Source organism: Penicillium bovifimosum, assembly GCF_028826915.1.
Source record: "Penicillium bovifimosum strain IBT 22155 chromosome Unknown utg000007l_segment0_segment0, whole genome shotgun sequence".
NCBI classification, from domain to species: Eukaryota; Fungi; Ascomycota; class Eurotiomycetes; order Eurotiales; family Aspergillaceae; genus Penicillium; species Penicillium bovifimosum.
Window position 1 is genome coordinate 1588136 of NW_026622716.1, and position 11231 is coordinate 1599366.

At 51.9% G+C, this 11231-nt stretch overlaps 7 protein-coding genes across 7 annotated transcripts; 5 read left to right on the plus strand and 2 right to left on the minus strand.

Annotated features, from left to right (window-relative positions):
• Positions 1–81: 81 nt before the first annotated feature.
• On the minus strand, positions 82–1228 carry N7515_009524 (CAZyme family GH18; the record flags this gene model as incomplete). Its single annotated transcript, XM_056670268.1, has 3 exons — positions 82–354; positions 412–668; positions 730–1228. 3 exons carry the CDS (start codon positions 1226–1228, stop codon positions 82–84), a joined length of 1029 nt encoding a protein of 342 aa, XP_056518067.1.
• An 816-nt stretch (positions 1229–2044) lies between these two features.
• On the plus strand, positions 2045–2716 carry N7515_009525 (uncharacterized protein; the record flags this gene model as incomplete). Its single annotated transcript, XM_056670269.1, has 1 exon — positions 2045–2716. One exon carries the CDS (start codon positions 2045–2047, stop codon positions 2714–2716), a length of 672 nt encoding a protein of 223 aa, XP_056518068.1.
• Positions 2717–3275: 559 nt separating this feature from the next.
• N7515_009526 (uncharacterized protein) lies at positions 3276–5280 on the minus strand (the record flags this gene model as incomplete). Its single annotated transcript, XM_056670270.1, has 2 exons — positions 3276–4367; positions 4441–5280. 2 exons carry the CDS (start codon positions 5278–5280, stop codon positions 3276–3278), a joined length of 1932 nt encoding a protein of 643 aa, XP_056518069.1.
• A 641-nt stretch (positions 5281–5921) lies between these two features.
• N7515_009527 (rhomboid family membrane protein) lies at positions 5922–7547 on the plus strand (the record flags this gene model as incomplete). Its single annotated transcript, XM_056670271.1, has 1 exon — positions 5922–7547. The coding sequence occupies one exon, from the start codon at positions 5922–5924 to the stop codon at positions 7545–7547; it is 1626 nt and encodes a 541-aa protein (XP_056518070.1).
• Positions 7548–8184: 637 nt separating this feature from the next.
• Positions 8185–9828, plus strand: N7515_009528 (DHHC family palmitoyltransferase; the record flags this gene model as incomplete). Its single annotated transcript, XM_056670272.1, has 2 exons — positions 8185–8383; positions 8465–9828. 2 exons carry the CDS (start codon positions 8185–8187, stop codon positions 9826–9828), a joined length of 1563 nt encoding a protein of 520 aa, XP_056518071.1.
• Positions 9829–10221: 393 nt separating this feature from the next.
• Positions 10222–10563, plus strand: N7515_009529 (ubiquitin-conjugating enzyme E2; the record flags this gene model as incomplete). The annotated part of the gene is made up of 1 exon (XM_056670273.1): positions 10222–10563. One exon carries the CDS (start codon positions 10222–10224, stop codon positions 10561–10563), a length of 342 nt encoding a protein of 113 aa, XP_056518072.1.
• Positions 10564–10600: 37 nt separating this feature from the next.
• Positions 10601–11107, plus strand: N7515_009530 (uncharacterized protein; the record flags this gene model as incomplete). Its single annotated transcript, XM_056670274.1, has 1 exon — positions 10601–11107. One exon carries the CDS (start codon positions 10601–10603, stop codon positions 11105–11107), a length of 507 nt encoding a protein of 168 aa, XP_056518073.1.
• Between the last annotated feature and the right edge of the window lie 124 nt (positions 11108–11231).

The window sequence follows — 11231 nt, forward strand, 5'->3', positions numbered from 1 at the left end:
GACAGGCTTCCCCACTGGAGACGCTCAAAGGTCAGCTTGTCCAATCGAAACCCAGTTGGCAGTGACTTGGATATATGCTACTCACCACTTCGCCCAAGAACAAGTCTTGGTAACCTGCTTGAAGTCTGGGTCTGGGCAGCAGAATGCTTTGTAGCCACGGCCACACTTGTTCGTGTCTCTATCATTGAGATACCCACCACCCCAAGAAGAACGAATACCAGCAACGTTGATTTCTCCCGCGGCACACTGCCCGCTGCAATCAGAGCTGGCACCTTGTTGACCAGTGTCCTGTCCACGCCACATGCAATTTTTCGGGGCCGCTCCATTTGGGCAACACACCGGCTTTCCACAATGCTTGATAAAATAAGCATCTTAGACTCGAGCGGATCGTTGGAATGGGTGATCACTTACACAATTAGATTTTCCACATCCTGCATCGTTCCAGCCAACGACACTATATCCGCTGCCGCATGCTTTGGACATGGCGTCTGTGTCATCAATCTTGAGACATTTCCCTGTGTGTTTGAAGCATTTTTGTCCAGTGAAGGCAGACAGATCTTGCACAGTTGTCCCGGGATTTGCCACTGCCTTATTCTCAAGCTGAAGTGTCGATGTAGAAATAATTTCCCGATCAAGAAGATCTGTATGGGCAGCGTACTTATCGGTATCTGGTGCAGTAGTTAGTGAGATAGTCCACGGCCAGAGCAGAGCAAGCAAAACGGTCCATACCCAAGTCAGACGCCCAAATCATTGCACCTCCCAGTCCCACTTCATCCGCCCAGGAGACCTTTTGCTTGAATGTAGTTTTGTCATCATACGAGACCCATTGATCATCATCAAAGGTGGAATAGTTGACAGCAGCCTCTTTGTCGTGAACCGGTGTAATGGTGGCTCGCTTCTTCGAGGTGCCCTGTAGAATACTGGCAATCTCATAGTACGCAAGCATACCAGCTGTATCTGAACAGGGCCCAGCGTCTGAGGCACCCTTGAAAGCGCAACCAGGTTTTGTGCATGTCTTATCTTGAAGGGTGAACGCACGACCATAAAACCCGAAGCCCAGGACCACTTGCGCGGGGGAATTCTCAACTCTCCGAAAGAGATCCAGGGCACTCTTGATCTCAGTCAGATTAGTATGTCCTTGGACAATACTCCCAATTGGATCAGAAGCATCCCATACTCCATGAAGATCATATGTCATCACATTGACCCAATCTGCGTACTTCATCATGTTTGGGAGATCAAACCATCGGAGATACCAATAGGACGAAGGAGCAGTGAATGTCAGTCCATAGGTGTTTCCGCTCGTATCGAAGACCTCTTTGAGTGTCTTGAGCAATAAGACATAATTCTCTGTGTCTCTGGCCTTACCACCTCGATCACCAGCACCAACTGAGGTAAAATCAGACACACTTGACTTGAGTCACTTCTCCTCTTCTAGACCACCCCTGTGTTCTCCTCTCCTGTACATAGTCCCACAGACCCACTAATCCCAGTGGCGGACCTGGTTCGCAGACAGGTTCGTGTCTCTCGCTCTTCAATATGCAAAACGGCAAGGCGGTGGCCCCTTCCGGCATCCCGTACGTAGCGAACCATCCCGCTTCTACTCCCCACTCCTCCACTTCTCTGCTAACCCAGCCAGGCACAAGTGTACTCCGTACCCTGGGAACATACAGATTTTGAGAAATTAGAGCGTTGAGACTTGAGAGAATAATTGGTTCCCCACTTTGAACCCCTGCAACCTTAGAATTTCCCGACTTGCCCCTAGGCCACCCCCAACTCGCTAACCGATCCAGCCTTTCTTTCCCACTCCTACCTCTAGTCGCCCCATGACAATACAGGGACCTTCACACCTATGATTACAAGAAAATTCCTTGGAACTACACGTATTCCACGCTCTGTGTTCCCCGGCTTCTACAGCCAATCTGCGCTTTCCAGCAGCCTGAGCATTGTTCGCTCTGCTGCTCCCATTAGCCGATTTTCGCGTCTCGCGAAGCCCGCCTTTGTACCACCACATTTCGGGAATACCATTACCACATTTTCAACAATGGTCCCCTCGCAACGTGATCCCACAATGGATGCTGGTCGGAATGCGGCGGACCGGCTCGAGAAGCTCCTTGACGAGGACGGATTCAAAAAATGGGGCTTTGTGATCTATCGATGCACATACCAAAACAATACTGACTGGGAGAATTTTATGGCTCGCTTCGTGAGCGCCGTCCCAGAATACCTTGAGTCTTATAATGGCCTTGATCTCCTCGACACATTCACCCCAACGGTCTTGGAAGACCCCTCCTTTGAGGGCGCGTCGGTCGCTACTCTACGCGTGCACTTCAGTCAATGGGCTCAGACTTCGTTGAAAGAGGAACAGGGCGTTGCTGAAGACCACCAAGCATGTACCGGCCGCTACCGGTTTTTTATTATGGTGGATCAGGAAGCTATGGATTCGGTTTTGAGCGCCCCCGAAGATGAAGATGAAGCAGCATTTGTTCGTGTGGTTTATGCTGAATGGAAACCAGAGATGCCTGATGAAGAAGACATTGCCCATGGCGATGGGTCTGAACTAGAGGAGCCTATTGAGGGCTGTACTCAGAACGATGTGGGTTGGATGAAAATGTGCTGGCGTTGGGTAGAGCTGCCAGGGTTTTTAAAGTTGCGGGATTGGGATGACTGGGAAGCGTACTATGTTCGGCCCCCAGAGATTGGAGACATTCCCTGATGTTTGGCTTAAGTAGCTATCAGGCGGACAGGGATCTTAGCTTGCCACTAGGCACATTGTCAAGTCTCTATGGCCCCTTCAAGTATTTCAGACATAATCCATCATCTTTGACCAAACCACTGGATTCACACCAAATTCAACCTCGGGATTCACCTGGGCATAACCTGGGAAGATCGCATTCATGGTTTAGCCCGTTGACTGGAGTATCCAATTATCCAAGTGAAATCCATACAGGCAACGCCCTTTGGTCTATTTTTGTTCGGCTTTATCTACCTGGGTAGGTAGTCTTTCTAAGGTCCACGGGCTCACATTGGAAACGCCTCCTCTTTCTGAGCTGCCCTCCGAGGTAGAATTATAAGAACTTCAACGGACATACACGTTCCGTTCCACTGTTTTTTCCTCTCCGTACTACAATTGGATATGCACAACTCAAGAACTTGAATGCAATGAACAATGAAAATATCATTCATAATTTGGAAGAAACATCATAGGTATAGATTGCTTCGCTCGCTTCGCTCACTCCGCAATCAATTTCTGTACATCTAATCCGGCTCGATATCTAGTTCCAGATATCAATCTTCTTCCGAATTCCAGACACCTTAGCCTCATCAGCTTCAGAATATTCGCTCAGATCCCCTTCATCGGTACCAAAGGCATCACTAGCTGTCTCCTGTATTTGATTCAAAGTAAGACCAATGAGCCCGACAGATCGCGCATTACCAATCTGGCACATCTCCTCGCCAACGGCACCTTCAATAACACCTTCGCCTCCCTTAGCGGTAAGATCAGCCTCGAAGGTCCGGAACAATTGTCGAAGAGGGTCCGAAACACAACTTTGGAAGAACTTGAACGTCTTCTCGAGTTGAAGCTTCTCGCGCATCGACGGCGACGAAAGCAGCAAGTAGTACAAACTCAAGGCCGAGTGAAGTGGTGGACCTTGAGTCTGAGTGAGACGGGACCAGCTAGTGACGAGATCTGATGCTGAGCTGGCGACCGTGACTGGCTTGAAAAGTGCCGGGAAGATAGCCCAGAAGTAAAGTCGATCTTGGAAAACGCTGTCGGTGGATGCAGTGGGGCGCAGTAATTCATCTTTCAGCCATGCAATAGCACTGTCCCGGGCTGAGGCAAGACTGTCGTCCTCTAAGATGCTGTGGATGAGCTTGAAGCGCGTCTCAGATGATGGGTGGCTTTGTACAATCGCAGCTGGGATTTGGCGGACGATTCCGTGGCTCTGACGAGCTGTGCATGCTGTTAAGGTGACAACGAAATTCTTGAACTCGAGTTCGCTTGGCGGGGGCGTGATGGGCTGCTGCAGAGCGTAGACTGTCAAGGTCAACAGGGCGTCGAGAAGCGCCTGGGGCTGACCGAAAGCCACTTCGTCCAGGTTGGTGTAACCACCAACGAAATTGGTGAAGATCTGAGCCAACTGGGGGAATATAGATATTTGAGGCAGTGGGTGCCCAGAGGCGAAGAGGATTGCGCCGGAAGCACGAGCCGCTAGCAGTAAGAGGGAACCATGACGCTCCAGCGGTATTTGATCGGGGTGTGTCGGTGCTTCATCGAAGTCGAGCTGTGCAGTCTGGTCTGCTGGTGGGCCAGAGATAATTGACAGCAGTTGTTCGTTGTCGATTCCAACGTCTCGAGACAAAGCCTGGGAACATTGATCAGATCAATCTTTCTCATGGACTGACATGCAGTTCCATATGTGTTCTGTCATCACTTACCATCAACTTTCCCATGATCATGTCACGCTCCTTGAGCTCCTTGGTCGATCCATATGCCTCAGTCTGCGATTGGGCGGGTAGCCGCAGATCGGGATGCAGATGTTCCTGCATACGTATGGTCCACGACATTCCCGGGTCCATGGGACTGGAGAAGCTCAACATATACGACTTCAGCAGTTCAAGCAAGCCGAACTGTATGAACTTCCGAACAAGGAGCGTCTCGTTATCGGCGGAGGGAGAGGGCGATGATACCTCTGCTTCTGGGTCCGGGGCTGAGGCAGCGGCATTCCGCAATACACTAGACTCGCTTGCAGCTCGGGGAGGTGGCGCAGGTCTCTTGGAAGGAGAAACTTCGCGGAAGAACTCAAGGAAAGCTAATGTGGTTTCGTTCGTCGCCATTGTGGTGTACGCTTCCAAAGCGGCCTGAAGTGAAGTTGCCATGAAGCGGCTTGGGGCCTTGGTCTGAATTCGGGTGTGTAGTACCGAGAGCATTCCGATAAGGCAATTGAACTGCATGATGTGCGCAGGCAATCCCTCAACAGCTTCGTTGTCCTCGTCCTGGTCCTCCGGCTGGAGTTGCATCAGGGCTTCAGAGACGCGCAAAATCACTTCTCGTGGGTTCCCTAGTCGAGCAATATCCTGCAGGCATTCTGTAGATGCCGGTAGCATGGGTAGAAGCAGCTTGACCAGGTCCCAACCGATATTGGTTGTAAGCTTCTCATCTTGGAGGAGAGTGTGCAAGAGTGGTAGGCGTTCTGGCGTTAGTTGGTATTCTAGCAAGGTAAGATATGTCAAGTAGTCAGTCGCCGGAGGCAACGCTTTAACTAGAGGGTCGTCCATGGTTATGGACCATTGATGGTTGACTATTTCTCGTGTGCAGCGGGGGAAGATGAAACACGGCGATGACATCAGCGGCCGCGGGCCGATCGCGTCTCCGAACAAAAAGTGGCACTCTACACTTTGTCTTTCTTCAACAGAGTACATCTCCTTATTGCCGGATAAATGACTGACAGATTCTCTTTGTTGTTATACTCATCAAGGTTGCGTGCATTATCTTCTATTATTACTAGTCAGTGGCATTGAGGCTGAGACTGCCCAGCACATGACAAGAGAGAGGAGTGAGGCTGGCCAAAGTATTGCTACAAAATAGTCGTAGAATCCAGGCGAAAAACGGTACAGACTACAGAGTATACGAAGGCACATACTCCGTACTGTGTACTAGCAAGGGGGAATGCCGAGACTTGTGCATCCAGTGGCTATCGTCACCCGTAATCCAGGGCAGGGCGGAGTGGAGTGGAACCCAACCGCCGCGCGGCTGAGTCTCGCCCAAAAATAACTGAACAATGTCACTGCCTGTTCTTCTCTCATCTTCTTAGAATATCTTCCTTTCCACTCTCAATCCCTCAAATTACCTACATCTTCGATCCCATGGATTCACCTTTCTGTTTACGGCCCAACTAAACAAAGACTCAACACTGGCCATGGCCTCCAACGAATACTATCACTCGAATATCCCACAACCCCCTACCTACACTGCCTATGATCAGGCTGTGCCGGGGAAGCCAGATTATACCGCAAGCACACTCCCTGGAATTGGCTATGCAAGTCACAGTAACCACCACGACGATCCCGCGACCCCTTATCACCACCGAGAAAGTCAACAATCATTTGTATCGGACAATGGACAATACCAAACTGCTGGACGGACAACAGAAGGCGACAATTATTCAGAGAACATCCCTTTGAAGACCAACGCCCAGTATGGAAACAACCCAGATTGGATGCGCCAACAGACACAGTACCCCCCTTCACCAGGGGGACTCGAAGACAGCCGACCACGCGATAACCGAAAAAAGAGGGGTTTCTTCAGCAAGAAGATCGCTTGGGTGACGTACATCTTGACATTGGCTCAGATCATCGTGTTCATCGTAGAGCTGGTCAAGAATGGTAAGTTAGCTTCAACCTCGGTATTGCCCTGGCCTTCCAAATCAGCTAACACCGTCTTCTCCATTTTAGCCCAGTTGACAGGTTCAGTCATCCAGACAAAGCCTAATTTCAATCCGATGATCGGGCCTTCACCATACGTCCAAATCTACATGGGAGCACGCTACAACCCGTGCATGAAGAATGTTGGGGGCATTCAGAACGCCACACAGCCCATCGACTGGCCCTGTCCGAATACCACAACGCTGGACACGGGGACGACGTGCTCACTGTCTGATGTGTGTGGATTTGGTGGTGTCCCTAACCCTCGCCCGGGAGGATCGACGAAGGATCGACCGGCCCCTAACCAGTGGTACCGGTTCATTCTCCCCATCTTCCTGCACGGAGGCTTTATCCACATCGGATTCAATTTGCTAGTCCAGATGACAATGGGCGCGGATATGGAGCGCATGATTGGAATGTGGCGCTATACTCTGACCTACTTCGCCAGTGGTATCTTCGGCTTCGTCTTGGGTGGAAACTATGCCTCGCAGCGTGATCCTAGTGACGGCTGCTCAGGTGCCCTGTTCGGCATCCTTGCACTTTACCTTCTGGACCTTCTGTATGACTGGCCTAACCGTGCGTCCCCATGGGTTGAGCTCATTATCATGATCTTGGGAGTGGGTGTCTCGTTCGTTCTTGGTCTTCTCCCCGGATTGGACAACTTCTCTCATATTGGAGGCTTCATTATGGGTCTCGCCATTGGTTTGACCATTATGCGGTCGCCCAACATTCTCCGAGAGCGAATTGGCTTGGCCCGGCAGCCATACGTTGCCATGAGCGGTGGAACCGGCCGAGAGGGCCCCGAACAGAAGACCACCTCCTTCATGGATTTCTTCAAGGGCAAGCGAGGCCTGACCTCCAGCTCGACGGAAACACCCGAATCTATGCATGGTCCGCTCAACTTCTTCAAGGGCCGCAAACCTCTATGGTGGTTGTGGTGGTTTGTCCGTGCAGGTGCCTTGGTTGCGGTCCTCGTGGGTTTCATTATGTTGATTGTCGATTTCTATAAATACCCTGATTCGAACTGCTCTTGGTGCTATCGATTGAGTTGCCTGCCCGTCAATGGCTGGTGTGAGCAAGGCAAATCGTCCTTCACCCAGTTGACTAGCAAGACAGGATGAGGCTTTTTTTTTACCATGTGGCGTACCAGCCCGCATTGCATCGTTAGCTTCGATGAATCTATTACCGCCATGACTGTAAATAGAACTGAGATATCCGACTTATACCCAAGCTTGAATTTACAGAATTAGTTCTCTTTGACGATCAAGACCTGGCTGCCCAATAATGTCCATTACCACTGACTAGTACGATTACCATATTATGCCATGATGCACTCTATCTGGACGGTCGTGAGAGATAGAAGACTACTTCTCTGGGCCGGAGGAAGTAAGAAAAGTCACATTCATTGCGAGAACGATAGGGCCTGCTCGGAACTCAACAGTAAGAGCAATGCTCCGTCAGAATCGGCCGGTGCCTCGAACAACGTGGAGCCAAACCCTATTAATAGCAAGGTTATGGAAAGCTAAGGGGAAGTGGGGACTTCTGCAGATCACATGACTACGGTCGGCTGCGCACTTTTCGTGGCTGGGGCTGTGGCGGAGCGCTTTTACATGACTGTACCAAACTTACTGTATCGTACCATCTCACCTGATAGCCTCGTCCTCAATCGCTCGATTGTAAGACCTAGCCGTCCTCATGGACTAATCCGCTAAAGCTGCCAGATGCACCTTCTTTTATCTGTGCCTTAATCCCACAGCCATGGCCACCTTGGCCTCGTCACCCCCGACCTCGCCCTCATGGCCCAAACGACGCCCACGAGCTTGGGCTCTCCGCTGCGAACGATACTGCTGCGCAGCAGCAACCTGCTTTCCACTCGCCTTCGTCTACGGCATCACTACATGGGCAGTATATGTCGCTGTCAGCATAGGCATCAAGCCTTCACGGAGTGACTGGATTGGTACGTAGGATCACACCTTTGGCAGTCGGACAAGCGCATACCATAGCTATAGAGCCCGTATCATTCTAACTTGTCACCCAGGTATCCCTAGCACCATTCTCGCATTCAGCCTTTACGTTCTCCTCAACTATTCGTATAGTGTCGCCGTCTTCACCGATCCAGGGTCGCCGCTATCTACCCGCCGCGGCGCCGGTCAAGAATACAGCGCCCTCCCTCTCTCCGAGTACCCGGAGTTCACCTCATACACTGTTACCTCGACTGGCGAATCCCGGTACTGCAAGAAATGCCAGTGTCCGAAGCCGGACCGCGCGCACCACTGCTCGACGTGCAAACGATGCGTCCTCAAGATGGACCACCACTGTCCCTGGCTGGCAACGTGTGTCGGATTGCATAATTACAAGGCTTTTTTGCTATTTTTGATCTATACCTCGATCTTCTGCTGGGTTGTCTTTGGTATTGCAGCCATCTGGGTCTGGACCGAGATCCTGAACGACACTCAGTACATGGACACCATCCTCCCGGTGAACGTGGTTCTGCTGGCCATCTTGGGCGGTATAATTGGACTGGTACTGAGCGGCTTCACAGCCTGGCATATCAGCTTGGCTGTGCGCGGGACTACTACCATTGAATGTTTGGAGAAGACCCGATATGTGTCTCCATTGCGCAAAGCGCTTGACAGACGCCGGAACGAACAGGCGCCGAACTCTAATTACTGGGGCGAGCCGGGCGAGGAGAGCTTGACCAACCGATTACAAGGATATGGAAACCAGATTATTGATGCCCATGCCAATGCCATCCCAGGAGTTACGCGACCCGAAGAGGGCGAAGAGCGCACTTACCCCACGCCCCGCCCATCAGGACCCCCCGATGGTTCCAGCAACGGGCTGACGCCAGCACAGCAAGCGTTGACCCGGTCATATGCCGAAATGGAGCGCCAGCGCGAGCACGAGCGGTACCAGGAATACCAGAACGACGAAGACAACGAAAAGATGCCCAGTGCCTTTGACCTCGGCTGGCGGCGCAACCTACTTCATCTCTTTGGCGACCGACCGCTCTTCTGGGCTTTTCCCATTTGCAATACTACCGGTGACGGCTGGCACTGGGAGCCAAGTGCTCGGTTCCTAGAAGCCCGTGAGCGCATGCGCCAAAGTCGAGAACAGCAGTCCAATGAGGAACAGCAGTATTATCGCGAGCTGTATCAGCGCAATTTGGATAACAGCAGTAGTTGGACGGAGGGTGCTGCTCAACCGCTTCGTGTACCATATCGCGGGGGCTCGCCGGATAGGCCTCCTACTTCTGTATCGATGCAGACTCTTGCGCCGCGTTCGCCGCGACCGAGGCCTGGGGATAGTGATTATGGGGATGATGTTGAAGGGAATGGGCTGTTGGATGCTCGTCCACAGCCTATACGACATGATACTGATGAGTGGAGGGATTGGGATTGAGTTTTAGCATTACTACCCAGCATAATGGAAGGCGTTGTATGTATACGAATGGTTTTGCATGTAGTTAGCCTGAGACTTTCTTGAAAATGACCAAGTCTTCCTATTAGAACTCCAGTTAATCCTGCTGTACTTCCAATTCTTCTCATTCGTCAAAAACGCGGTTATCTGTCATCTCGCATCTACCAAAAGTACATGGACTCACACCTCGGTACAAAGGACAAAGGTACATCCGCCACCACTAAACCTCCGAGACTGACGTGACAACTGTCCAAAACGTCACCAAACCCCAATCACCCTCCACTCCCCTCTTCAATCACATCTACAAACACTCCCCCACACATACACACCTCCATACAAAGAAACCAGGGGAAACAAACCAAAAAAACAACCAAAATGTCCTCCCCCTCAACCCGCCGCCTCCTAAAAGAAAGCACCGACCTCCACAAAAACCCCAGCCCATACTTCACAGCCTACCCAACAAGCGACACAAACCTCCACGACTGGCACTTCACCCTAACCGGACCCCCCTCCACCCCCTACGCCCGCGGCCTCTACCACGGCCGCATAACCTTCCCACCCACATACCCGCTCCGACCCCCCTCCTTCCGCTTCCTGACACCCTCGGGCCGCTTCGAGGTCAACCGCGAGATCTGTCTTAGCATCTCGGGCCACCACGAGGAGACGTGGCAGCCGGCGTGGTGGGGTGCGCACTGCGCTGTTGGGGATAAGGTCTGAGATCTTTGGCGCGGAGAGTCAGGGGCAGGTGGGGGGTATGGAGGGGAGTGAGGAGGTGCGCAGGGAGTATGCGAGGCTTTCGGTTGGGTGGAGGTGTCGCGAGTGTGGGGTTGGGAATTTGGAGGGGATGAAGAGGGTTTGGGAGGGTTGTCGGGAGAAGGGGGTGAAGGTTGAGATTGAGGGGTTTGAGGATGGGGAGGTGGAGGTGGGGACGGATGGGGAGGGGGTGGAGAGGGGTGAGGAGGGAATGGGTGATGGGGATGGAGATGGGATGGCTATGGTGGATGTTGTGGAGGAAGATGGGGGTGATGGATCTGTGTCGGTGCCGGCGCAGGTTTCTGCGCCTGTGCAGGCACAAGCGCCGTCTGCGTCGACGGGGCGAGCGTCTGCTGCTGATATGTCTGCGCGGACGGGTTCGGCTCAGTTGGCGACGGAGTCTTTGAGTGAAGGTGTTTGGCTGGATCGGGCTATCGTTGGCGTTGTCGTTGCTCTGGTGGTGTTGATATTGCGTCGAGTGGCCAACGTCAATGAGGTTTTACTTTGAGCATTGCACATACCATTTTGCGGGCGTTTGGGTTTATGTTTACAGGAGTTGATACGGATCATGATACCTCTAGATAGTTTCGAAGTCAAGCGCAAATTCTTCATTCAAATATTCACTTTGATTC